At 56.6% G+C, this 26,824-nt stretch overlaps 9 protein-coding genes across 9 annotated transcripts; 4 read left to right on the top strand and 5 right to left on the bottom strand.

Moving 5' to 3' along the window:
• Positions 1–233: 233 nt before the first annotated feature.
• Positions 234–929, bottom strand: INS49_008944 (uncharacterized protein; the record flags this gene model as incomplete). The annotated part of the gene is made up of 1 exon (XM_043169681.1): positions 234–929. The coding sequence occupies one exon, from the start codon at positions 927–929 to the stop codon at positions 234–236; it is 696 nt and encodes a 231-aa protein (XP_043027361.1).
• A 596-nt stretch (positions 930–1,525) lies between these two features.
• INS49_008943 (uncharacterized protein) lies at positions 1,526–3,193 on the top strand (the record flags this gene model as incomplete). The annotated part of the gene is made up of 3 exons (XM_043169680.1): positions 1,526–1,891; positions 1,975–2,962; positions 3,024–3,193. 3 exons carry the CDS (start codon positions 1,526–1,528, stop codon positions 3,191–3,193), a joined length of 1,524 nt encoding a protein of 507 aa, XP_043027360.1.
• Positions 3,194–3,804: 611 nt separating this feature from the next.
• Positions 3,805–4,991, bottom strand: INS49_008942 (uncharacterized protein; the record flags this gene model as incomplete). Its single annotated transcript, XM_043169679.1, has 4 exons — positions 3,805–3,921; positions 4,009–4,161; positions 4,305–4,483; positions 4,610–4,991. The coding sequence occupies 4 exons, from the start codon at positions 4,989–4,991 to the stop codon at positions 3,805–3,807; spliced, it is 831 nt and encodes a 276-aa protein (XP_043027359.1).
• Positions 4,992–5,629: 638 nt separating this feature from the next.
• Positions 5,630–6,504, top strand: INS49_008941 (uncharacterized protein; the record flags this gene model as incomplete). The annotated part of the gene is made up of 4 exons (XM_043169678.1): positions 5,630–5,850; positions 6,013–6,051; positions 6,247–6,369; positions 6,441–6,504. The coding sequence occupies 4 exons, from the start codon at positions 5,630–5,632 to the stop codon at positions 6,502–6,504; spliced, it is 447 nt and encodes a 148-aa protein (XP_043027358.1).
• Positions 6,505–7,200: 696 nt separating this feature from the next.
• INS49_008940 (uncharacterized protein) lies at positions 7,201–8,068 on the bottom strand (the record flags this gene model as incomplete). Its single annotated transcript, XM_043169677.1, has 4 exons — positions 7,201–7,245; positions 7,313–7,412; positions 7,519–7,555; positions 7,777–8,068. The coding sequence occupies 4 exons, from the start codon at positions 8,066–8,068 to the stop codon at positions 7,201–7,203; spliced, it is 474 nt and encodes a 157-aa protein (XP_043027357.1).
• A 1,526-nt stretch (positions 8,069–9,594) lies between these two features.
• On the top strand, positions 9,595–10,938 carry INS49_008939 (uncharacterized protein; the record flags this gene model as incomplete). Its single annotated transcript, XM_043169676.1, has 3 exons — positions 9,595–9,643; positions 9,939–10,336; positions 10,375–10,938. 3 exons carry the CDS (start codon positions 9,595–9,597, stop codon positions 10,936–10,938), a joined length of 1,011 nt encoding a protein of 336 aa, XP_043027356.1.
• Positions 10,939–11,573: 635 nt separating this feature from the next.
• INS49_008938 (uncharacterized protein) lies at positions 11,574–12,911 on the top strand (the record flags this gene model as incomplete). The annotated part of the gene is made up of 1 exon (XM_043169675.1): positions 11,574–12,911. One exon carries the CDS (start codon positions 11,574–11,576, stop codon positions 12,909–12,911), a length of 1,338 nt encoding a protein of 445 aa, XP_043027355.1.
• A 1,594-nt stretch (positions 12,912–14,505) lies between these two features.
• Positions 14,506–15,468, bottom strand: INS49_008937 (uncharacterized protein; the record flags this gene model as incomplete). The annotated part of the gene is made up of 3 exons (XM_043169674.1): positions 14,506–14,710; positions 14,808–15,332; positions 15,380–15,468. The coding sequence occupies 3 exons, from the start codon at positions 15,466–15,468 to the stop codon at positions 14,506–14,508; spliced, it is 819 nt and encodes a 272-aa protein (XP_043027354.1).
• A 5,268-nt stretch (positions 15,469–20,736) lies between these two features.
• Positions 20,737–21,920, bottom strand: INS49_008936 (uncharacterized protein; the record flags this gene model as incomplete). The annotated part of the gene is made up of 3 exons (XM_043169673.1): positions 20,737–20,835; positions 21,113–21,657; positions 21,722–21,920. The coding sequence occupies 3 exons, from the start codon at positions 21,918–21,920 to the stop codon at positions 20,737–20,739; spliced, it is 843 nt and encodes a 280-aa protein (XP_043027353.1).
• Between the last annotated feature and the right edge of the window lie 4,904 nt (positions 21,921–26,824).

Below are 26,824 nucleotides of genomic sequence, written 5' to 3'. Positions count from 1 at the left end.
TTTCAGGCTGACTGCTCCCGTGGGTGGAACTTTCTAGTGCGCAGAAAGAGGCGGGCATGATCATCCCACCAAGTGTCTGGAGGGTCTGAATCAAGAGACACCACGTTCGCCCGCGGTTGCACGTCTCTCCGGCGCGGGGCCTGTTCCTGTAGGCAGCCGGTTGCCACCTTGCAACATTTCGCTGCCAGGTAATTGGTCCGACTATTTTTCACGTATCGTGCTCGGTTGGGGGCTCACTGAAACTTGGCCGGGTTGCTGGGGATCAGCTTCCGCAGGATGTCGAGCTGCCTCGCCTGCGCCCTGGTGCGGATGTCCACGACGTCGCGCTTGTCGCGCCGGTGCAGGCCGTTGGAGAAGACGACGGTGTAGTCCGGGACCGTCTCGCCAGGGGCAATGGTCGTGCGCGGTGAGATCGTGCAGTACTGAGGGTTTCCCGTGTCAGCTTCCGTAGTCTCAACGCGTTCTGTTTCCCATGACCCAGCCTGGAGGATGAAGGAAGGGGAAGGACCAACCTTCCCGACAACAGCACCGCTCCCGATCCGGCTGCCCACACCGACGATCGAGCCCTCCCCAATGACCGTACCGCCCGCCTCGACCGTCGAGCCGACCTCGACGGTGCAGTAGTCCATTATGGTGACCGCGGCCCCGCCACCGCCGCTACCGGACCTTGCATCCCCGGCAGGAAGCGCCCCGACGTGTGTTCGCTCGTGTACGACGCAGCGCTTGCCGATGTCTATGCCCCCAGCCAATGACTCGATCTTGGCGCGTGGGTGGACGAGGCTCTCGGTGCGCAGCTGGATGGTGTGAGCGCCCGTAAGGATGGCCGAGTCGGCGATGACGAGGGAGCTGGAGAAGCGGACGGGGGCCTTTGGGCCGGCTTGTGCGACGGGCGGGAGGATAGAGTGGCGCTTCGAGGAAGAGGAAGACATTCCGGCCAGCTTATCGTGTGGACCGTCCGTCTTATCATGTGTCACGTCGTGAGTCTTGGAGTTTGTCTCGTCGCTGCTATCAGCTCGCAAGGAACATGAACATGGTTTTTGATGTTGATGTTGGGGTCGGTCGGCGGAGTGATGGCTAGGCGCCGGTAGCCGTGCAGTGGTAGAGTCCAAGAGTCAGGGACTTCTCCCGAGACAGGCAGCTCCTTGTTGGTTGGCTCTGCCGTGCTGCCCTCGTAGTGGTTGTGGGCGGTGACCTTGGGCTGCGTGAACTGGTAGCAAAAGCTCAAAGTCAATGAGGTCAGGCCGAGGAAGCTCGTTGCCACCCCCTGCACGCCGTGCACTAACAGCAACGGAGCTCAGTGCAACCCGGTACAGGAGCGATGGCGCCTCCGGTGTGTTATCGCGCCAGATCGCAGAGCCCCAGAGGACCAGCCTGGGCCAATCAACGCATCTTCCATTCTAAGCGGCCCCGAGTTTCAATTGCACTTGGACTTCGCAACCCCGACAACAAACGACAGCGACATCTTGTTGCCAATTGGCACTCCCAATACCGCTCAACCGAGCACCGACACACGCCCCGCCCCACGATGTTATCACGAACGACAGCACCGACAGCAAAGTCCTCCGCCCAGGCACTGTCCAGGGCGGTGGCACCGGCAGCAGCAGCAGCAGGAGTGGCGGCCACCAGCACACACCACAACTCCCCGCGAGGCTTCGCGACGGTTCAAGATGGCAACCCCGTGAGGCACTACGGTGGCCTCAAGGACCAGGACCGCATCTTCCAGAACCTCTACGGCCGATACCCTCCCGACCTGAAGCACGCAAAGAAGATGGGCGACTGGCACAAGACGAAGGAGATCGTCCTCAAGGGCCACGACTGGATCATCGGAGAGATCAAGGCCTCTGGCCTGCGAGGGAGAGGAGGCGCTGGCTTCCCCTCAGGGTTGAAATGGGTACGTCGGGCTCTACTACAATTGCACTGGCCACTCGTGGTCTGCTCCACGGACACAGGCGCTGACGATGCATACCAACACAGTCTTTCATGAACCCCAAGGGTTGGGAGAACGACAAGAAGCCCCGCTACCTCGTTGTCAACGCCGATGAAGGCGAGCCCGGAACCTGCAAGGACCGCGAGATCATGCGCAAGGACCCACACAAGCTCGTCGAGGGCTGCCTCGTCGCCGGCCGCGCCATGAACGCCACTGCCGCCTACATCTACATCCGAGGCGAGTTCGTCTATGAGGCCGCCATCCTGCAGGAAGCTATCAACGAGGCCTACGCCGACGGCCTGATCGGGAAGAACGCCTGTGGCTCCGGCTACGACTTTGACGTCTACGTCCACCGCGGCGCCGGTGCCTACGTCTGTGGAGAGGAGACAAGTCTGATCGAGTCGCTCGAGGGCAAGCCCGGAAAGCCAAGATTGAAGCCGCCATTCCCGGCCGCCATCGGTCTGTTCGGCTGCGCGTCGACCGTCACCAACGTCGAGACCGTCGCCGTAGCACCTACCATCTGCCGCCGTGGCGGTAGCTGGTTCGCCAGCTTCGGCCGCGAGCGGAACCAGGGCACCAAGCTGTACTGCATCAGCGGCCACGTCAACAACCCCGTCACCGTCGAGGAGGAGATGAGCATCCCGCTGCGGGAGCTGATCGACAAGCACTGCGGCGGCGTGCGCGGAGGCTGGGACAACCTGCTCGCCGTCATCCCCGGCGGCTCGTCCACCCCCGTGCTGCCCAAGCACGTGTGCGACGACCAGCTCATGGACTTTGACGCCCTCAAGGACAGCCAGTCCGGTCTCGGCACGGCCGCCGTCATCGTCATGGACAAGAGCACCGACATTGTCCGCGCCATCGCCCGCCTGTCCCACTTCTACCGCCACGAGTCGTGCGGCCAGTGCACGCCCTGCCGCGAGGGCAGCAAATGGACCGAGCAGATCATGAGCAGGTTCGAGAAGGGCCAGGGCCGCCTGCGCGAGATCGACATGATCCAGGAGCTGACCAAGCAGGTCGAGGGCCACACCATCTGCGGTACGTACTCCCCCTCGCCAAAACCTTTTGTTGCACACGAAACTGACTGTTATCCCTTTAGCTCTTGGCGAGGCTTTCGCATGGCCCATCCAGGGTCTCATCCGACACTTCCGGCCCGAGCTGGAGAAGCGCATGCAGGACTTTGCACAGAAGTCTGGCGGCGAGCCCCTGGCTGGTGGCTGGGCGCACGACACGAGGGCCAAGGGCCAGCTCGTCGCCCCAGGCCAGTAGAGTGGCGCGATGTGGAGGGAGGGCTGTGTCTAGAGAAGTGGTTCGCAGGTAGCGGCGTAGGGTGGTCTAAGAAGACAAAAACAAGAAAACTTTTTAAATCCGAATCTGTACATTGTTCATGCGTCAGTAGCTGTGATAGACCTTCCATTGGGAATGTGCTATACTTGCCCTTATTGCTGCCAGGGTGTTGTGCTGATGCGGGTCCGTTGCTCCGGCTTGCATGTAAAGTGATGGTCAACGGATTTGCTTAACCTGCGATTACTATGGCTCCCTTGACCAGGCCCATCGACTGGAGGTATTTCAAAGGGGTTGTCAGCAATAATGTGGCACGTGGCCTGGTACGATGCCTCCCGCGAGGAGCCAGGAAGTGTGCTCGAATCGAGATGGGCAGTCACGGCACAGCACAATCTCACTTAGAATAGGAATGTCGAGGCATCTGGCTCTGTATCAAGTGCAAAGCATATGTCTGGCAGGCTCTTCCATTGTCCAATGGCGTACTTGTCTGTCACTATGCCAGACCAGGACAGCTATGTAGGGCAGCTACTCCCAGCCGCACACTAAGTAGAGCCAAACCCATCTCACAGAGACACCAAATCCGGCTTTGCCCCCAACTATATACAACTTCCGAGGGGTCCAGGGTAAGTGAGGTCGCCGGGGTTAACAAAGTAGTCGGACTTGGAACAGTCTCCGTAGCCGACGTTGATGTTGGTCCCGTTCCCCAGGTGCATCTAATCAAGATCGTTAGCCACTGTTTTTGTAGAGCAATCACAGCTGCCAGAGATGGGGGGAAGCCGGGGATGGGGCCCAAGTCTTACCTGGCCTGAGAACTGCTTGTGGCTGCCGATCGACTGGCTCTTCTTGCAGCAGCCTGCGAAGTTGAACGCCTGGTGGCCGTTGGCGATGGAGGCAGCCACTGCTGCCAGGTTCATGGCCGCTGTCGTGACCTTGAAGTCGTTGTCGTTGCACCACTGTGTCATTTGTCAGGTACACACCCTAGCCAAAGAGAGAGAGAGAGATTATGCCAGTGTCATATCGTGTGGCCCTGGAGCCACGTCAAGATAGAAATAGGGCTTTTTCTTGGGGGGGGGGGAGCGAGGCAGGCTTGACTGACATAGACTGCAGTGCTGCCATATCGTGCAGTGCTGCCGGGATCACCCTGGATCACGGCGCACGCGAGACGTTGGCAGTTGGCCTTCCCGTCCACTCTGCCTGCAATTGTCCACATGGCATTCGCTGGGTCCTGTCCAGCCGGAGAACCAACGTCGGACACGACATCGTATGCCTCGGAAACTGTGTGGGGTTTCCTAGGGTTAGCAAGGTCCATAGTATGATAAAGAGTGCCGAGCAAGCAGGTGAGTGAGTATACGGCGGAGGTTGCCAAGTAGGACCCCACTGGCGTGGTTTACTTGCCATCACCAGTGGCGAAGGTGCCACAGTACCAGTCGGTGGGGTTGAACCCGTCCGAGAGTTTTTTTGCGCCATTGACGTCGTCGCGGACCGCCATGCCGCCGGCGTCACCAGCCGGGGACTTGTAGTAGTAGGCAGATCCTGGCCCGGCGAACACCTCAGAAGCGTTGTATGCCGAGGGAGTCTTGCTCATGAATTGAGTCGTGCGGACGAATTTCTCGGTCAGGGATGGGTTGAGCGTAAAGATCTGCTCCCGGACGGAGCCGGCGTCGCCGTGGAGGGTCACCACCCCGTGGCCGGCAACCTCACCGGTCCAGCTGAGGCCCGGAGGAGGGTTCGTGCCGTCAACAGGGCTGGCGGCGCCCAGGAGAGCGAAGAGAAACTGAGTCATTGTCAAAACAGGGCTTCTTTGTAGGAGGATAACGGTGTGGACAGGAATGTGGTTGTGGAAGTATGGGAGAGGGATATCAGTTCCCAGTCTGGCAGATGAGGCCTTTGGCTTACAATGAAAATGACAGACAACATCATGTCGAATGAGTTGAGGCGTCAGTAGTATGGAGGTTGATGTCGTTGATGGGCTGCGAGTTGTGTTGCAGGTGGTATGGTTTCGATGCTTTTGATGCTTTCAGCGCCTAGGTAAAGATAGTGAGGTTTGTTATGAAAGAAAGAGGTTTCAGCTTGCAGGAAGGTGCGTTGTGTGGCTTGATAAAGTGCTGTAGTCAACATTCACTTGCGTCTAGTGCCCAGGTGTAAGGAGCGAAACAGTCCATGATGATATCCTTCCCAGGTATGTGCAAATTCATCCTTCACTGCTCCCTGGTAATGTTTCTGGCATTGACTTCTGTCCCAACTGCAGTTTCGACATTTCATGACTCTTGGCCTCACAATACAAAAAGGCCGGACTGCACAACAAGTTGTCTGCGTGTCCTCCTTTCCTTCCACTACACTGGACAGACATACTACCCGAAACGGAACCAACACTCCGCACCTCAATCATTTAAGGCTCAATCTGTCTCAAGCAGCACAATCATGATGCAGGCCTTCTACTTTGCTTTCTTTCTCCTCCTTTCCTTCCTTGGATTTGGATCCGCTGCGATCTCAGACTATCCAGACTGCTCCGGAGATGATATCGACTGCCAAAACTACGTCGACTTCGACAACCCGCTCCCGGGCTACATGCTAGTCCACTGCTCTGACCAGCAGGTTCCTGAGGAGTCTCGGATCAAGACCATGGCCAGGATGATGGATTGGTTAGTACATCTTACCCCCTCTCCTACCTTTCCATCCACCTGATCAAATGGTGATATCGCCTATTCCTACATGCAAAATCACACACATACAGATCCGCTTCGATGTATGGGCCATGCGCAAGAGAATCAAAGGGATAGATTACGGTTGACTGACAAACTCAGGTGCTACTGCGGCAATGAGCTCAACCCCAGCGGCCTCGAGTACGCTGGCTTTTCGGTCTACGAAGACGGAGTAGACCCCTCACAGCACACCCCGTCTCGCACTTGGGCCTGCAGGCAAGTCTTTTCCTCCTGCTGAACGTCCTATGGGCTCGAGCCCCCAGCCCCCGAGGGCTAAACCAGGCCTAGGACCCGGTCGTCCCAAAGGTAAATGCTAACACGATGCAAAACAAATAGCAAGAACAAGCACGAGCCATGTGACGCTGTTGAAGACTGGTACAACGCCCTTGGAAACATCACCAGGGAGTGTGGACTGGGCAAGACGGGATACTTCTACGATGCTGACCGGCAGATAGCCTGGTATGTCCACAATTGTCTTCCCCGGTGTCGTCAGCCCTGGAAGAGATACTAACATTTTGTTCAATTCTAAGGGGCTTCCAGACCTATCAGGACAAGCAATTCTGTGACAACGTGGGATGGGTGAGCTCGACCTGAGGAGCTTGATGTGGAGGAAGTGGAGGAGACACCGGGCGCCATCCCTTGGGCACGGAATTCTCCCCTCGCACGCTTCCTTGGCCTCATTGTTTCATTTTGGCTCACTTGAGCTTCCAAACTTGGAAGCATTGGTACAAGATCTCGAGCATGAACTAGATCCATAGCTTCGCAAATGCCATGATGGGATACACAAACTCAATAGTTCTCAAATGCAAGATCCAACAAGAAGTCTATCAGTCCAGGTGACATACACTGTTAAGTCAATAGAGCTTTTTTGAGACTAGTGAAGACTGTAGGAATTTGATAGAATGTGAGCATGGCCCGTTCACTTTCTGAGATGCTGGCAGTCAAGAGATCGTCGGAAGTAAGGAGAGCCGTGGCCCTCGAAATGGGTGGATGACCCGCCGGGTGTCTTTTATATCCGAGTCTTTCCCTGTATCACTTGAGAAATTTTCGTTAGAAGACATTTTTTTGGGCGGGCATCAGACTACAGACTTGGGAGATTCCGGAACCATGGAAGACATGACCACTGAAGGCTTCAGTGCATCTGAGCAGACTGAGACACAAAAAAAAAGTTTAGAAATCACAATGGTATGAGGTGATGATGCCTGCCACAATAATAGTTCTGCTCCGGTAGTATCCCCAACCGGTGTCCCTAAGAGCGAGTAACCCCTTGAACCCTACGTCTCTCACCCTCTACTTGAGGCTGAAATCACCATTCGCACTCATGTCTTCCCGCATCTGAGTGGGTCAACCTCCCCCATCCAGGTCACTCTTTGCGAGGTGGCCCGTCAAATCCTTCCATCACCAGCCCGTCGTCATCGTTCAGAGGCTCGACCGAGTCCGGATCACGAGCAACGTTGCCATACTGACCCTGGACCAGGCCGCCGTAGGGGTCCACACAGCCCCTTCATAATTATGTCAGTAAATATTCCCATAATCTTCCGGTTGAAAGAGGTGCTATTGGGGCCGGGAGATGTGTGTGAGGATAGAGCGAGCGGGTGGAAGACGAACATATTGTAGGCAAAGTGCTTCTCAGGCTTGTCGATTTCTACACATTGACACCAATCGTCGCACCTGTCCTGTAGTTAGCTCTCATCCTCGAAGAAGGATGAAGAGGCCCTAGACTTGCCATTCCACGTTTCTTTTCTTGCGAAGCCAATTGTATTCGCCTTCGACTACTTGTTTCTTTTGGCGCCTTGTTCCTATGACATCTAGGTCAGCTACTGATGACACCAGGGTGTAGTAACATCCTATTTTTGAGCTCCTCACCATCAGGTTTGCACTCAAACCACTTCTTGCAATAAATGTCCTTCAGGCCGTAACCTGGTGTGAAAGGTGCCGAGGGCGTGTTTGGGTCCAATCCGCATCTGAGTTCATACTTTACAAGTATGGAGGCTATGGTCGTTCCTGGACGACCTGCGACCTCCTTTTCTGCGGTGTGGTTGAGGGCTTGTTCGACGTTGTGTGCGGCTACACCAGTCATCAGGCGTGGTGGCACCATAGCCATGGAGGAAGCGAGAGAGCCCAGCAGGGTCAAGAGGACGAAATGAAGAAGATTCATCTTGTTTGTCGCTTGTGATGATTCTACCGGGGTCAGTATGGGAGAGGGCGGAAGTTTGGCTGGATTATTGATCCCTGGGTGTGGTTCTTCGTTTGTTTTGACTTCCTTCAAGTTTTGTAAGGAGGCACCAAGTAGTATGAGGCGATGCTTCTTGTCTTAGGATTGATTGGAGTATGTCCAAGTGTGTGCAGTTGCAGGTGTGACCTTGCAAGTGTGCAGTTACGGGTGTGGGCTGACGGAGAGGGAAGGAGCGAGTTGCCGTATTTGCCTCGGAAAGTTTCCATCATGGGCCTCCCCGTTTCCATTGAGGCCCCAGATTGTCACCCACTGATTCCACATGGTATCCCAGTGATCATCTCAACTCTGTATTGATGCTTGGTCAGATTTTAAGTGTAACTCGAGATTATGGAGGACCCGGCGTCAACACCGAAGAGTATCATCATGTCAGCCACCATGCTCTCTCTGGCCATCTTCAGCAGCGCATCAGATGAGACGCAAACCATCTTCCTCCAAATCCTTCTGGGCAGCACCATGCACCAGAGACACAACCTGGCGATCTACCAGACTTGTGTTTCCGAAGACTGGTCCACGGAGTACTCCGCATGCAAAGGAGGCTGTTACGGAGATGGTGTATGGAATCAAGGGCAATTATGTGACCACTGTACTGGTGAGTTCGTGGTACCAGTTGGCGAAAAGACAGATTGTGGCTGGAGTTGGCCAAGGGTAATCTGTATACTTTGGGACTACAGCAATCGGAAATGATTCAGTAAAAGAATGCAGATTTATGACGACTGATGACTTTTGTGATATATATACCACCATTATATGATTATTTGATTTCCGTCAAACTTCTTATTCTGTGTACACCGTTTCACCCCAAAACTGCCTCCAAGGAACTCAAGACAGACTCTGCAACTGCTTCCAAAATTGACTCAAAAGTTGCATGAAAATAGTCACAGCTGGCGGAGGAAGTGTCGGAGGCCTTACAATTTCAGTTTGTCTCGATCAAGGCACTACGTCGCTGTGTGGCATCACCTTCAAGTACTGGCTCTCGAGGTCCTCCTGGGCGTCCAGGGCGGTTTACAGGCCAAAGCCTCTAGTCCGAGGCCACCTGAGCGAGACTGGGACGCAAACCCAGGCTGGAATGAATCCAGCTGTAGCCGGGCCTCTAAAACCGGCGAATGCTTTGTCCCAGGACTGTGGAAAGTCGTGAGGATAGATCATTGATGTCTGGATGGAAGAATGCTGGTGGCCCGAGTCGACAGAGAGGAGCAAAGTTGTGGGCCGACCGAGAGGCCGCGCTTGCACCATCCCGGGTCCGATCTCAACCTCTGCTTAAATCCGGGCCCTCACTCTTACCTCTCTTCAATCGAGCACAGATCCATCGCTGGAACTCCATAACCGATCAAAACCCGGTCAAAATCAAATCGAGAAGCCCAATTCGATGACCAGCTGCCATCAACAGGCTGTGCTCGACTGCAAGACGGCGTGAGACTGCTGCGGGGCTTTGGGAAGGAGACCACACCATGGCGCCGTCTACGCTTGAGCAGTTCATCCGCTTCGGCACCGACGCTGGTGAGTTTCCGCTCTTTCACTTCATAACTCAACGTCTCGATAGATTCTTGGCCCCTTTCTGGGCGTAATTCCCTCACATCGAGTCTGTCAACACCTGTGTCAGGGGCTACCTTGGTCTCGTGCCAAGCGGGGGCAGTGGACGGCGGTCAAGCAATCACCCGTCCTGGGACGCAGTGACTGACACTGGTGACGAGGGTTTCTATTGACCGTGTTACAAAGGCTGGAGAGATTATCAGCTCAAGAATCATCTTGTACCATATGGAATGCCCGAGTGCTAATCATTCTACTTTTCTAGCTGCCCTAGAACGGATGCTGCGAATGATCCAGTCCATAGTCATGGTCGTCATCTCGTATCCCCTTCTCCTGGACGGCTTCACCGATCTCGTGATGTTGGGCAACCAACACGTCTGGACTGATCCCAGGGCTACGGGTGTGGTGGTACTCAATGACCTGAAAGGGCATCTAGGTCTTGCCCGGCGCTTCTTCCGGATGTTCCGCTTCCTTGAGTCCTTCTACGCGGCGCAGCAGCTATACACATCACTGTACTCCCAACCACCAACACCAACACCCGCAGCAGCAACGTCGATTCCTTCTGAGACCCCAGCCGCCGTATCCGATGCCAAGGATGGAACCAAGCAGGCAAATCAAGCGGCACAGCCAGCGCAGACACCCGCACCCACGCAGGCCCCTCACGTGCACCAACACACCCCAACTGCCGGCACAGGCGCAAGTCAGGGCCCCCAGCCGAAGCCTGGCTCGACATCTTCGGGCGCACCTTCAACGGGATGTACCTGCTCCTCGAGTCCCTTTGCCTCGTCGATGCCCTCCAGGTGCCGGGCTTCTCGTTATGGGGGGCCCAATGGTTCTCCGTCCTGTTCGTGGAGGGCCAGCGCTTCTGGTTCTTTGGGCTGGCATGCGGGGTTGCCAGCGGGCTGGTCAAGATCGTAAAGCTCCTTGCGTACGCACCCGTGCCGCCGACGGGTGAGGGCTACGGCACCGGAGAGAAGCGGGACGGGAGCGAGATGGCGGACTGGGAGAAGGAGAGGGAGAGGTTGAGGAAGATCATGTGGGTCCGGAAGGAGCAGAGGAAGCTGTGGAAGTCGAACATCAAGACCAAGTCCAAGGGGCTTGTGAGGAAGTGCGCGGCCGACCTGCTGGACATGGTCATGCCCGGAAGTGTAGTGGGCTGGTGGAAGGTTGATCAGGGAACGCTGGGGGTCATCCTGATCATTACGACATATCTCACGGGCTGCGAAGTGTGGGAGAGGTGTGGGAGGGAAATTGCAAGCAAATAGACCGTGGTTCTGTATCTGATAAAGCCTGAGGACATGAGTTACAGATAGAAGTCCGACTTGAATGGGCATGTAGAATCATAGAAGCACAGAAGCCGGACTTTGCTGCTGTTTACTACCCAACACCCAACACCCAGACGTGTTATCAATAGTAAGGTTTGCTGTCATGCAAGCTGTCAAGAAATTGACGTATAAACCAGTTCAGGCAGGCAGTCCAGGCTGCAAACATTCACACAGTTTGCTCAATCATGGCCTCAAAATAACATGTTTGATTTTGCTGGAGGGGGAATTGTCCCCTGCCCCAGTTGCCAGTGGACTGGAAGGCCGGGGGTTCCTAGCTGGCCGCTGGCACTTGTCTTGGTCTAGTCTTATCAGCGATAAGTCCACAATTTTTTTCTCAACGGAGTAGCTCCCTCCCGAAGGCTTCACTTGCGCCAGCTACAAATTTTCTTCAGGTCCCTAACCAAAGCAAACGTGGTGCTCGAGATCCCTCTTTCCCTCCGTCATCCGCAACAGCTGCGCCATTAATGTCGTCTGGTCCACCAGCTTGGCTCTTCTCCAACAACACCACCCGAACCACCCAACCGTCGACATCCTCTTCCTCCTCCCCCTCGGTCACCGCGCCCAACGACACAGCCATGGCGGCCAAATCCAAGGACAAGTCTGCCGACAAGAAGAAGGCCACCAAGCCTTCTAAGAAGGCACAGAAAGATGCCACTCCCGCCCCACCTGCCCAGCTCTTGGACCTCGTCGAGGGTTTCCTCTCCTCCAACCAGTTCGACGACGCCCACGCCGCCTTCAAGCAGCAGCGGAACAAGAACGGTTGGGTCAGCCCCGCCAAGGGTGCACAGCCCGAGGGGCAGACCCTGATCTCCGTCTTCGAGACCTGGAACAAGTCCCAGAGTGCCTCCGCCGCCGACAGCTCCGACAGCTCCAGCGACGACGACTCGAGCTCATCTGACAGCTCCAGCGACGCCGGCGGCGATGTGAAGATGGCGGATGCTGGGTCCGCCGACGACTCTGACAGTTCTTCCAGCTCGAGCTCGTCCAGTTCCGATAGCGATAGCGATAGCGACAGCGACAGCGAGGACGAGGGCAAGAAGACGAAGAAGACTGGCGGCGCCCCTGTGGCCAAGAGCGAATCCTCCGACTCGTCCTCCGACAGTGATTCCGACTCGTCCTCCGATTCTTCGAGCGACGACGATGATGACGACAATGCTGCGGCCAAGCCCGGCCTTGGAGCGTCGTCCGCGGCCAAGCCTGCTGCCGCCAACCCACTGAAGCGCAAGGCTCCTTCCAAGAGCGATTCTTCCGACTCCGATTCCGACTCCAGCTCTTCTTCAAGCGACTCTGATTCCTCCAGTTCTGAGGACGAGAAACCAAAATCCAAGAAGCAGAAGGTCAAGGAGAGCTCCGACTCCGACTCCGATTCTAGCTCGGACTCTTCTTCGGACTCCAGCAGTGACAGTGACAGCAGCGACAGCGATAGCAACTCGGACGACGAATCCGAGCAGCTCAAGAAAGCCGCCGCCACCAAGCTCCCCGACTCTGGGTCTTCCTCTTCCTCATCCTCGTCCTCAGACTCTGAATCCGAGGATAACGCCCCCAAGCCCGCCACGAACGGCTCCGACTCGTCCGTGACCATGGGCAAGACCTCCCCGGAGATCTTCCCCCCTCTGCCCCCGAACCCGACCGCCGCCAAGAAGAACAACCGCGGCAAGAAGGACGCGGCCCCGGTGAAGAAGGTCCCCAACGAGCCCTTCTCGCGCATCCGCAAGGACATCACGGTCGAGGAGAAGTTCAAGTCCAACGCCTTCACCGACAACGCGCACGACTGGGGCCGCAAGGCACACGAGGACCTGATTGTCACCCGCGGCAAGGGCTTCACCAAGGAGAAGAACAAGAAGAAGAGGGGCAGCTACCGTGGCGGCTTCATCGACGTCAACGCCTACCAGGGGATCAAGTTCGACGACTAGGCGAGCTTCGAGCAATTATCTAGGAGATTGGGAGGGAGGTCGGACTACGTTCCTGGCAGACTGCTACACCAGTGTCAAGACGACAAAGCCGACCCAGTCGATGATAAGCTGGGGGCTTGATCGACCCTACTTGGGCAGAAATTTTGGATGGGCTCATGGGGCTCGAAGCAGTCAGTCCTGGATCCCGGGAGTCCTGTCTCTTCGGGAAGAAGTATGGAGATGTCTTGGGGGACAAGATGGTCGAGAACAGTTGAACGTATTTGGAGAAGACATGAGCTCAACATTCTCAAACCTCCTCAGAAGATCGCACTTCTAGACAACTGATTCTCCGTACTGCGGCCAGGAGACCTTCCTTGGGAGCCAGCCACGGACAAAAACCAACATGGCCCAGTGCTGGCAGTCTTGGCCTTCTCATCGTGTGGTCCCAAAGCAAATTTATCCACACAGAGCCAACTAGTGTCTCCCATAAGTATTCATGGAGGATTATTGCGGACGGGCATTGGTCTCGAGCCAATGCCACGGGGGTGACTGGGAGCATTCTGCATGGCGTTGATGATTATGGGAGGGGAAATACATCTTTGACTTCAGTTGACCCCGAGCTAAGCCGGTGGCTATCTGCGGGATGTTTTCTTTTCTGTTGGTTGTTGGTATCCAGTGCCTCACAGCGGGTACAGGTAGATCTCTGCGCTTTCTGCGGCGTGTGAATAGTTAGACCGTGGGATGATAGAGAAAATAATACCACTGGAGCATACTTCTTGATCCAAAGACCTTCGCCCTACACAACTGGACCTCGCCGGCTCGGCAGTGCTGAGCTTGTACAAATTCCCCCTTCTACGCCGAGGCAGGTCAGAGGACCACAGCAAGGCGCCAACAGTGATGGCAAGCAGTTCGGTCGAGGTCCATCTCAGTCCGTCTCAGGCCGTCTTTTACCGCTATCGACCGCTGTTGACAGACAACGACAACAGGCGTGCTGAGAGATTTGCGCGGGCGCCGATGGGGAAGACGGCGGGAAACACCTCTTGATACAGGCAGGCCATAGTAGATAAATCAAGAACGAGCATAGACCACACGCAGCAAAGCATTCTCAACGTGGCACGTGAAGCAAAACGGTGCGCAGACATCTACGTAGTAGACAGCAAACTTCTGCACCCGTAAACTCATTTCATGCGCGGTCACTTTGGAGGATCGAACGCACGCGCCTGTGCTATTCTTCGCAGCATCTGCAGCTAGCTGTATATATATGTAGCTATCCGTCTCCCTGCTGCCCGGAGCAGCACGGTAATCGGGGAGGCCACATTGCAGATACCGTCTCAAACCTCCGTAATCGAGGCACGTAGCCTGCGATGTGTGTAAGTCACCTCAAGCTGGATTGACCACGGGCACCGGAACAGTTTCAATTGGGAGGTTGATGCTGTCATTACGTGTTGAGATGTCTACCCCTACCTATGGGTATGCACAGCGGCATCGCAGGACAGCAGTGTAAACGCCAGAAAGCCGCCTCCGTGTTCTGTCCTGCAGGCGATACCTTAGCCCTAGTGCCTCAAAGCCTCGACCTTGGTGCAGGTGGCATGTCTGTCTGCCACGAGCCCGGGAGTCACCTGCCCCAGCCGCAGAGTCTCCCGATCCAGGACGTGAGGTTGTTCCCCTTCGGAACACCGCTGCCCGCATGTTGCTGCTCGTTTCGGGCGAGCTTCGCCGCGGCTACCGAGTCGATCGAGCAGTCTCGATTTTTGTCCGTTTTCTCCACGGCCACCGAGTTGAAGACGATGGAGAAATCGCCCTCTTGGTCACCAAAGAAACTGGATTAATGTCGCGCGTCAGTCTTGTTCAGTGAGTCCTCGGGTGGCATGGACCAATAGACGACGCTGCACCGTGCACCGCGAGGGGAGTACTCACCTCCTCATCATGAAAGTCATCCGCCTCACGTTCTTCAGATCCAGCGGCTCGGCGTCAGGCTTCGGCTTGCCACGGTACGTAGGCTTAAACTCCCCAAATGGTATCACCACCCGGGTCGAGTCAGCCTTGCTGCCACCGCCATCGCCAGCAGCAGAAGTGCTGCCCTTCCCAGCCCCGACGACAAAGTCGTACTCCCAGCTGACGCTGCTCTGGTCCCGCCCGTCTGGCCGCCGGGGGAGCACCTCGTCCTTGAGGGTGAGCGTGTACCTGCGGTCATCAGCGCGCGCGACGTCCAGCACGAGGGCGTCGTAGCTTGAGAGGTCCCAGCCCGGCACGCCGTCGGCGGTGCGCTGCGAGGCGAACCCCGCGCCGCCCAGGGCCGTGATGTCCAGGTGGCCTGAGAACTCGGCCTGGGACGACGACGACGCCGATGATGCCGGTGCTGAGAGCACGGTCAGGTAAGATTGGGACTTGCCACCGCGGACGCGGTCGTCCGAGGCGGTGAACTGGGACGCGTCCCAAGGCCTGTATTTTTTGTTAGCCGCCCGTCATGGCTTCTGGTATGTGGCTACATCGTTTCCGAATGCGCCGTTTCATCACCAAGTCCTTCAGTAGGCGCTTGTAGCACCGAGTTTGTAGTGTTAGTGAGGCTCGGACGCATTTCTCGTCCAGTCACATATCCCTACCCCTGGCGTAGACCGATCCAACGTGTCGTGCATCTGGTGACCAAACCTCTTTTGACACGGGCGGCATGGAGGCGGCGGGCGCAGCCCATGGGGCAGAAGGACGCAGGCAGGGGTGGATGGATTGGATGGATGCACAAAGGAAGCCATTCCGCACCCCGGACCCGAATTAGGAAACATAACGCGACGTACGGCCGGCGAATAGGACGAGAGACCTGGGGGGATCGGGATGTGAAATTTGGGAGAGGAGGAACGCCTACCTGTCACCTCCGAATAGATACATCTGGCCGTTCAGCGGTTGTAGATAGAGGCTGTCCCCCTCTTCCTGCGGCCTTTCGGATGTCCTTTCTCACCGGGCAGAGTAGACGAGATCCCCTTGGAAGCCAAATGAAACCTCCACTAGGGTCGCGAGTGCGAGAGGAGAGGCTAGCTGTTCCAGAATGTGTTAATTCTGCTGCCTGATGTCTGGGCCCGGTTTTCCAGCCAAGGCTTTTTTCACCGAGGCGATGATACGGAGCGTATAGGTGCAGTCCGGCTGGGCGCGGGGCTCTGGTGCCGGGTTGGAGGGAGACGACAGGTGGAAAATTCAATTCCCTTGGGTAGTGGCATGCGAGGCTCAGGTTGAGGATACACGATGATGGATTGATCATGACGACGGAGACTGAAGCCGAGCCTGTGGAGGGCCTCAATTCGCCAATCATACGTCGGCCCGCGTCTAAAAGGCGGGTCGCCTATTCACATCTGATTGGCCAGCTTGGCGTCTGGCGCGCCAGCACCGTCTCTCCTTTGTTTGGCACATGCTCTTCTCTTGGAAGGACCATGTTTGGGGACTGCAGTGCAGTTTCAAAAATTCTCAGCTAGGCACAAGACTCAAGCTGGCCATCATCAACCGCTCATAGCGGCACTCCGTTCATCGCCCTGGGTCCTCATCTTGGAGAGCAAGCCTGCCAGGGTCCAGAACCTCCGTTCCCCGCCGGAAGATATACTGTGTACAGTACGGTTGATTTCACGGCGGAGGCCCAGCGGTGAGAGAGAGGGAGGGAGGGAAGAAGCGCGCCCTGGCATTTGGCCATCAAGGGGGATTCCGACCCTCTCACAGGCACCACGTTCCGCGACCCAAGAATGTGGTTTGATCGAGACTGTGCACCTGCACGCCATCTATCATACCTGCTGCCGGTATCGTGTAACAGCCCCCCCCCCCTGAGGTCTCTCCTCCTGGTTCCCTGATCTGGTCGGCCCAGACGCCCGGTGTCAGCCAAGTATGGCCTAGGCAGGAGCCGTATTGCTCCTGATATTCCACGTCTCCACCTGATCTCAAGGCTTTTTCATCCCTCGGGTTTTGTGGTTCTGGGCATACTGGATGCGATCGCAGGTACCGGGCACCAAAGCAAGGCAGCCAGGCAAAAGCAGACAAGACAGCAAATCGCAATACTACACGGCAAAACACAAAAACAACACAATACCACGCACAGGGCCAATAGCGAGGCTGCATACTTGCAGAAGGATGCGGCTGAAGGTGCAAGAGGGTGACCATCCAGCGCTTCCCTGCAGGCCAGCATCTCCAGCCCCCAAATGCCATCGGTCTGGCGATCTGGACGGGCATGCATCGTCCCCATGTGACTGGTTTATACTGTGCGGCACCGGTACCATCGCTTGAATGCTACCCAGCCTGTATGGGGCTGTCAACGGAGTCAATTGGAGGCGCTCGGGTCCAAAGCAGGTGGTGGTTGGGTGGTAGCCCTGACTGCCTGGGGGTAACTGGACCCCTGGTCCTGGCTCCTGGTGAGTCCTGAGCCCTGGGTCCTTGCCCTGCCTGTCTGTGGGTCAATATGCAGGTTGGGGTCTTTTGCCCAGCGTCCCGGTCTAAGTGGAGAGGCCGGGTTCCTAGGATCCCCTTGGAAACGGTTTGCATCCTTCTGTGGAGAATCATGATCTCTCCCTCCTCCCTCTACAGTATCTCTGCCATGGCCTACCGTTACTCTGACTGCGACAGTATGTGGGATTGAGCGGCGGAAACATCAATTTGGACAAACCCCCATTCCCCTGTGGCCATGTTCAGATGTCCATTATCCAACGTCCATGTCCCTGTCCCCTGTTCCCGTCCCTGCCCTATGTCCCCATCCGCGATCCATCATCGGTCATGTGGCTGGCTGGACCCGCCCGTATTGCCGCCTGTGTTACACAAGGAGCCACATTGACAGGACTGCAAAGACCGATGTTGAGCTGCTGGAGAGGAGACTGCGCTTCGGGCGGGGCTGCTTGATCATCCATCCATTCGCCCATTTACTCACTCACTCACTCACTCACTCAATCGTCCATTCACTCATTCGGGTCCAGGTGGCAAGGGGTTTGATGCAAGGTGCTTATCACATTAGACAGCGGAGTCGACGTGTTTGGCCCATCTGGGCAGGCAAACCTCACGCGGGTCATGCCGTGCCACACACAGAGCGACACGACCACCGGCAGCCACACAACCGCAAGTCCGCACAACGAGAAGGGCCCGGTCTCGAGCCGATCAGCGGTATACCCATGCCTTGCTAAACCATGCCATGCCATGCCATGCCCCTCCTCTCCTCTCGCCTCGTCTTGCATTTCCCGGCTCACATATCACAATAACATATACCTTGCCCCATGATATCCCTCCCACGTCCATCAAACTCCGCGGAACGCCTCACGGAGCGCCTCGCGAACTCTTTCCAAACCTCTCCATCACAGGACCCGCCTAAAGGCTGTGGGCCGAGTCTATCTCCGGGTCCGGATGGAAAGCTATTGCGCCCCCCAGGCCCCTTCCCCTCTCTCCTCCTTTTCCACTCTAGCGGGGATAAGGCTCTTTGCTCCTTACCAGAACAGGCAAATGCACGAGGGACATGGAGCCGCTCAAGAGACCCCTCGAGGCTCCTCAAAGGCCACTCGAGGGCAACTCAAGGACCCCTCGGACTTTTGGTGGTGTAGGAGTGTAATTGGGTCCGAGGGGCGGCGAAGGATCGCGAGGCTCCGCAGATCAATTGTGCACAGTCTCCCTGGGATCGGGTGCGCGGATGTGCGACCTGGTCTGAGGACCCCACCCGCATCGAAGAGGAAGCGGGTAGAAGATACCTAGACCACCACCCTCATCACTCCTCATCGCGTCCGTACGCACAAGGCAGGCAAAACATCGTAGGGGGGCCCACAGGTACTAGTGGGGCTTGTTCGCGCCCTTCCCTGGCCTGCGGGCGCAGAGCCTCATCACAAACGAGGGATTCTCCCCTTTCACACTCACTCGCACACACACCCTTACCGCCTCTCCCCCTCCCTTTCCACAGGTCATGTTGCGGAGAGCACGGCCCAAAATTGTGGTCTTTATCTTTGGCCCCAATGCAGAAAGGGTCATATCAGGAGAGAGCTAGGACGAGCAGGGCGAGCAGATCGCAGCTTGTGAAAGTCGGGACCACCAAGAAGCCCTGCCTCGTCTCTGCTGCATAGTGACGGGGTGCCGCTGCAGGGCGCCTCACTTGTGTACGTACTCACCGAACAGTGTTCAGAGGCAGGCTCTCGCAGGCGGCCCCAGAAGCCGAAAAGTCCGTCGGGCGAGGCCCTCTTCGGCCTTTGTCGCTGCTGCTAATCGGCTGTAATAAGTGGGGACGCCCCTAACCGGACTCAGGGCAACGGACACGGCACAACTGGGCACAAGAACCGGTAGGTTTGGCCGTCGTCATTTCTTGATCCTGGTGATCACGTACACACATAACAGGCTGGGATGATAGGCGACCGCAGGTGACCTCGAAAATCGTATGTTCAGTCCCCCAGGAGCCGAAACGTGCGCCGGGTAGGGAATAGGGCAGTGCGTAGGATTGAGGCTCCATACCAGGGGAAACAGGGGCCTTGCCGGCTGCACCGGGCTGGAGGATGGAAGACAAACGAGAACCGACCCGCCTGGCTGGTTGCAAACTTGGGGGGGCAACACTGTGAACTTATACGTGATATGACTCAACCTCTGTTGTCGATTCCTTCCTTCCCCACCAACCGTCCGTCCCAAAAAGAAACAAGAGACACAAAATGCAAGTAAGACGATTTGACAGCTGCCACCGCCCCCATCCGTGCTCAACCAACCCGCACCGGCGCCGGTGGACTGGCACCGGCCGCGTGGCAACTGGGCAGGGTAGGGTGCGTGGCGGATTATGTGAGACGGGAGAGTGAGAGGAGAAAGAGAGACAGAGACAGAGGAAATAAGACCGAAACAAGACGAATCCACTCCGCGGGGGACGGCGCGCGGGCGGGAAGACAGACAAACCCATTGTGTCGGGTCCAACTATCGTGCTGACGGCGGACCCGGGCGCTCGTCACCCTCCCCCTCCCCCTCTCTCCCCCTTCAGCCCTACGAGGTTTTTTGGGTGCAGAAATGCAGAGGGAGAGAGTCAGAAAAGGGGAGCGGGGGTCTTTCTAAGCCGACGCCAAAATCTCACTCAACCCATTTCCACTCCCCCCTCCCTCCCTCGTTTCCTCCGCCCTGTCAGCACCGGTGCCAGACGCAAGAAGATGGTTCGCCGGCCCCGTTGTGGAAATAAGGAAGGTCTGTGGGCATGTGGAAATAATGGGTCCATAAACCCCGGTAGTTAAAAAGTTTGCTTGGGAGATTTGCCAGGGATACCGCTACCAAGAAAAAAAAGGGTCACGTACGTACGTACCTACGTAGCGAGCGTTGAGTCTCACTCCTCCATCTCGGCAGCGTCGTGCTGTCAACTACACGGGTTGCAACGAACGGGATTGACTTTTATGGTTCAGAGTTGAAGTTGTAGATTGATTGGAATATCCAAAAAAAAATAAGAACTCTTAGAGAGATCTTGACAGAAAAAAGAAACCACACCAGAAACTCCGGCCCCAAGTCCACAGGCCAGCGTGACCCTGATGCCCAAAATAACCACGCTAATCCTTTTAATCCAAAAAAGTCGCTTGTGTGTGTGTCTCTTATCCAGCTTTGCTCCTCCCAGGCAATCTTGGCCATCCGATGGCCAGGCCAGCGCGCGAGGGTCTGTTCTGCACCGAAGAGAGCAACGCCCTGAACTCCGCGGCTGCACAAAACAGCCCCCGCTGCCTCCAAGCAGTGTACTCTCGAGATGGGAAGAAGAAAACAAAACAGGGAGATGGCCGTCCAATCATAACACTAAAAATAAAGTTCAAAGAAAAAGGTATAGACAAAAAAATCGTTAAATCAGGTGTATCCATTCCTCATGCCGTTTGCAATTGCTTGCGTCTGTCTCTATCTCTTTTCATGGTGAGCCCATCGACAGTGGTGTCACTGGGTAGGCACACCAATCCGCCTCCGAATTGTTGTCCGAGTGGTCAAAGGTGTGCGACAGAGCTGGGGTCTGTAGGTGAGACTGTCGTATTAGCCTTTTGCTCTTGGGCCGTTGAAAGCGTTGTCTTTCTCTCTATGATGATGTTCTTCTTTCTCTTCTTCTCGCCGTGGGACGTACACATCGTTCTTCAACTCCGAGACGGGGAAGGAGGATAGCGAGGGCGGTAAGGAACAGGCGCAGCAAGAGGACCGGCAGATGAACCAGCCATCGCGCTGCCGAAGGGAGGGAGAGTGGCGGAAGGGAGAGGGCTGTGCTGATGGTTTTGGATGTGGCGCAAGGAACTCACATGAGGATTTGAATCGTAGGGCGAGGGGTTCAAGTGACCACCAAGCGTGTAGTCGCCGTAGTTGGAAAACGACGACATCGACTCATTCCCCCCGTTGAGGTTGGGTGCCTTGTACGCATCCGCAAAGTGTGTCATTGGCGGCAGCGTGGGTGCGTTTGTGGACACCATGCCGAATTGGTAAGGGCCAGATGTTGCGATTGCCTGCTGTTGTGGGCTCCCGTATGGCTGCATGATCATGCCGTTGTCGCTGGGAGGCGAGTACGTGGGTTGGTAGGAAGCAAATGGTGGCGGGCTGCTTGCTGGCGGGCTTGGCGAGGGGAAGAAGTGGTCCTCCGGATTCATGGGCGGCGTGAAGGGGTGTTGTGGCACGCCCGACTGTGATGGTGGCTGCAGCGAGTGGTGTCCCGGCGGCGGTGGTGAAGACTGGCGCCGTCCTTGCTTCTTGGACGTCTTTGGCGACTTCTTGCTGCTTGTGCTGCTGCTCTTGTTCCCGTCAGAGCCCGCGCGCCTCTCCAGGTCGGCCATGCGCTCCTTTATCTTCTTGCCTGCAGCCGGGGGTCAGTCACGCTCAGACAGGTTGCTGTTGTGCCCGTGCGAAGGGTCACCTACGGTAGTTGCGCTGGGCAATCCTGTTCTGTATCCGCCTGCGCTCAGCCAGATCCGAGACCTTGGTCCAGTCTTCATCGGGATGCGCTGAGCTGCTGAAGGCGCTGCTGGTGCTTGGGTACTGTCGCACCGAGATGTGCTGCGGGTGCTCTGCTGGCCAGCCCGAGTACTGGTGGACGGAGAGGTGATGGTCAGGCGCCATCACCGGAAACATGTGGTGAGCTTCTGTAGACATTGTCGCGAAGACCTCGTGGGGCGAGGCTTGAAGGGACGAGGCTGGGGGTATGTGGTGCGTGTTGGGCGGGGCGGTCCAAGCCGTGTGTTGTTGGTTGACTACACAGAGAGGAGTGAAGCTCTGGTTGTTGAGGGAGCTTCAGATATGAAAGACAAGTGTGATTGTTTCTCTGGAGTTTGTCATGAACACCAAAGGAAGACTCGAGTTGGAAGAGGGCGTTGCGAGGGATCTCGACATATAAGTATTGTTCGGGCGGGATGAGCACAAGGCGAGGTGCAGGTGGTGGGCTTGGGCGACCCAGGGCACGTCAAGGCCCATGTGGGCTGGCGCACCCATGGTGGCAGCATCCCTGCGAGAAGGATCAAACTGTCTGTCCTGTGCTGTGCTGTATTGCATGTACGTACTCGGGCACATGTAGGTACGTACATCTTCGAAGGATCGAAACGAGAGACCAGACGAGACGGGAGGCGGGAGACGAGAAACGAGATACGACAGTGCTCGAGAGCAAAGCCCGCCGAAGGAAGAGCTATGACGGAACCCTGGGGACATGGGTACGTCTACTTCGTCCCTTGGGAGCTCCAGCTCGCAGCAAACCCGGGGGGCGGAGCTCAGGGTAGGTACGAGAGGTACATGTGTGGCCCCTGCCCCGGTCCCATCGCCAGAGGTACATCGGCACCCTGCACGGCCCAGGACAGTGGGTCTTCCCAGCAGGAAGGTATTCTGGGACAAGGCAGACGCAAGAAGGGCTTTTTGCATTGGTACGTACCTGCGGTACCTCGACGGGCTTGTCTCATGGAGGGCTGGCCTGCTATTTGAGGTCGTTACGAAGCAAGACACAGCGAGCTCGGCAGGGCGTGGGCTAATGCATGGAACGTAGCTACCTGACGACAGTAGCGGCATTGGGACGAGGAAGGGACGGAGGGTCGGGCAGACGGGGTCACTAGCACAGTCGTTACCGTTCAGTACCGTCCATCTCTGCGTCGGCCTGTCCTAGATGAGCCATACCAAGTCATTGCGGCAGACAGACAAGACTGACTGAGTGACTGACTGACTGATCGACGGACACAGATACACACACGCGAGCGGGCAGACATACAGACTCAGACACAGACCGACGCCTGTCGCATCAGGCTACAACATATCGCACCCTGTGTCCTGGGACCGGAGACTGCCGCGGCCAAGACCGGATTCTCCAGTGGCCGGGTCTGCTCCACACCGCGGTGCTGGGCTTATGGGACGTCCGCTGATTGGGCCATAAAGTGCGAGCAAGAGATGGGGGGTATGCGATCTACAGTGCAGTTCCCATGGGTGAGCAAACGGCAGGCAAAACCGCAGACAAGAGGCAGTGACATGCCATCGATAGTGGGTTCTAGGACTGTGAATCACCGGGCAAGAGGGCAGCAGGGCGTACAGAGGGAAGGAAGTTGCGCGAGTCCTGGACGCTAGAGGAGATGGTGGGGTGTGGGTTTGCGCGCAGACCATTGTCCTGTTTTGGGCAAGGGCGACGGGCAGGACAGGGGGTGCAGGTGGGTCTGTCTTGCAACACCGTGGAGACAAAACGGCCGCGTCCGCGCCTACTGGGTCGTGGCTGTGGGGTGGTACGAAACGGCGACGCACAAACGGTAGATGGTCCTTTTGCCCTGTCCTACCGTAGCCCAGGACTCAGGACCGCACCTACGCACAGGCAACAGAAATGTGTAGCGCATTGCTAATTTTGCCTGGCGGATCTTGCCAAGTCGCGTCGCTGGCGGACGTTGAGGTTGCACCCATTTGTGAACATTCACCACCTCCTCTCTGCAACACAACACAGCGCATCGCATCACACCTCAACGCGACTCAAACTGACTCGACTCGACTACACAACTCATCGAGATGGCCTAGCCGACCTCATCTTCCACCGAGCGGCATCTGCATTCACGGAGGTGTCTTCCCTGTCTTTAACCATCGTCTATAACTGTGCGTGCCTTGGCTCTGCCACCAGCACTGCACTGCGCTTCGCTGCGCTGTCACTGTCTGCCACTGTCTGCCACTGTCTGCCTGTCAATGTCACGCCCTGTGACAGATACAGCACGATAGCGGCCGCCGGCCGTGTCGACCCGCTTCATGAGCCTCCTCCATTCCACCATAGGGCTAGACCACCCGTGGCCTTCCTGTGCCGCACGCAGGCATATCCTGGCCTTGTTTCAAGGCTCCTCAAGGACTACGACCACTAGGGACTGCGTATCATCGAGCAGGCACCCATATTTCGACACTCCCTACTCGCTCGACTCGATTGATAAGCACGCAAAGCTGTCGGCCTCGCTACCTACACCGCTGCTCTACCCTGCGCCGCTGCGCTGCGGTCCAAGCCTCCTCCTAACCCGCAGAAAAGGTGGTCACTTTTCTCGGTAGTAGACAAACCCCACAGTGCTCTAGCAATTAGGCGTAGGATGCTGCTGCACTGTGGTATGGACGAGATCCCCAGCATCACTGCCTATGATCCGTCAATGCAGGAGATCGTGACCCAATCCGAACGTTAGAGCTCTGGTCCCACCTGGCCCTCCCAAAGCTTTCGTATCTAACAAGGGACAACCAAGGCCCTCAAACTGCCACAGGAAACCGTCTGCCTAACAGCTACAAAAGAATCGCACTGAGCTCGTCAGGCCTCTTTCGAGATCTGCGCCGCGTAGAGCATATGATGTCGAAGATGCTGCGCCAGACACGGCCGCAGATGCCTATGCTCAGCCTCTGTTCAGGTCCTTCATGCTGAACGTCGCGGATCATCGACGAAGCTGAATTCGATTCCAAAGCTGTAAACGCAGCATGGGTGCTCCCAGCGGCCGCTCGTAAAGGGCCGAAGCAAATCCGTCCAGCTTAGCCTCAACCTTAAGAGCCAGCCGTCCCGCCAATCCCTACAGGAAACGGGCACTGGTCTCTACTAGTCGGGAATCCACCGAAGCCGCCAAAGTTCCCGACAGCGGCATCAACGGCGTGGTCTCACTCTGGCTGTCTGGCTGTCCTAGTTAAGAACGCTGCCAAGCCGGGGCCCCTGGTGTGGCCAGTGAGCGGAGGGGGGCGGACGACACAAGTCAATGCACCAGCAGTAGGTCGCGCCGGCGTTAAGAGGCTTCGAAAAAAAGCACCTTGCATATAGACTTGCGCTACTGTCCACGGTAGCATTGACAGATCTGCTCTCTCCGTGCTATCATGGCTCGACTAAGGGCGCAACGACCCGCACACCACCCTTTGGTCGCTTGTTTGCGTCTTACTGATAAACCCAGTGTGTATATGTGGGTGCGTGTTCTGGCTCATTTGCCATCATGCAGGTCAGCGGCACTGCGGCCGTTTTACCCGCCCAGGGCAACCAGGGGTACTGCATGGGATTCCAGCCCTATCTTCCCGTGCTCAACTGCTCAAGCGGGAGGATTTCGGTGAACAATTGGGGGCCGCTTGACGCGTGCTGTCTGGATTCAAACGACCAAGGTCTAATGGCAATGCATACTATGTCGCGACAGCAAGATTCCTGCCCTGGACTTGTCACAACGGGTATCGCTCCTGTTGCGGCTACAGCATAAAATCCGCTTATCTCCTCCGTCCGGTTGTTTTGTCTGAGGCGGCCGACGGATCGGCAGTGGTTACTGTCGCATCAGGACAAGTCACAAGGCGTTCAAAGCCGACCGTGTGTGCGCATGTGTTTACAAGGATATTAGCTCCTGTCGAAACGATGCCGTTCTTGTCGCAGCAAAGGTCCTTTGGTCAAGGTCAAACCTGCCGCGTCTGCCAGGATCGTGGAGCTAAACAGAGTCTGGCTCATACTGCGGTGATAACCTGATCATACATCGGTGTTTGGTTCAAGTCCCCTTGTACAGTTGCCAACGCCGGACATGGGATGTCAGCATGCATGCTCTGGGCACAAGGTGGCCCGAGGAGGGTTGGCAGGCTGCAGCATTTGATCTGCATACTGAGAACCCTCATCACCTTAATTCCACGTGCTGAATCATGCTGCTATTCTCGGATCCTTGCACTTACAAAGCTGCATGGGGCTCCTCATTGGCCGCGCTGTACGACGCATGCAGGGCTAGAGCAGCTGCTTGCCATCAGAAGACACCTTTCAACTCCTTGACCGCAACATCGGCGTCGGACTTGCTCGACTTGTCAAATCTTCCTGCAGTCCTGATCTTCAGGGAGATTGTGCATGTGCATCAATACCATGCCCGCTACTTTGCCAGCATGAGGTCCAAGGCAGAGTGCCAAACCATCGGTGACAGAATCTTGTGTCCCGGCACACAGGTGCAACAGCAGACCCGACGGTGTGGATCGAATGCTGTAAGCTGGTGTGGCACCGCCTGCTGTGCAGAGATCCCGTTCACCTGCAGCGCAGTGTTCCCTGGCGGGAGAGCCCTTCTGGGTTACCAAGGTGGGAATTACGCGAGAACTCTCTCCCTGCCCTACGACGCCTCACCTTTGCAGCCCACGCTGCTCAGTCAGCACCTTGTCTCTCGCTAGGCCCGGCTCACCCTTGCCCAAACGGGTAGCTAGGATCTCGCACTTTGGGAAGCGCACTTCGGTGTTGTCTCTCCGCCTAAATTCAACCAAGGTTTCCCAACAGACAAGTGCCGCATCCTCGAACAGAAGTCAAAGCCCAAGCCGAACGTTCGAGACCCGGTAGGATGGCGCTCCTGGGCCTTAATTTTGGGTGGATATCAGGGTCAAGGTCCAATGACCACCGGCATCCCGGCGCCGGAGTTCGATTGATTGATGTTGAGACATTGGGGCACAACGTCACATCGGCGAGAGGACCTTTTGCTGGCACGCCGTCGAGGCTGTTCAGACATGTCGCAATAGCGATCCTTGAGCATGGGCCAGGTGGGTACGTCTGCGCGGTCCTTTTG

This window comes from Diaporthe citri, assembly GCF_014595645.1.
Source record: "Diaporthe citri strain NFHF-8-4 chromosome Unknown scaffold_3, whole genome shotgun sequence".
NCBI lineage: Eukaryota > Fungi > Ascomycota > Sordariomycetes > Diaporthales > Diaporthaceae > Diaporthe > Diaporthe citri.
This window is presented reverse-complemented; position numbering and strand designations above follow the sequence as displayed.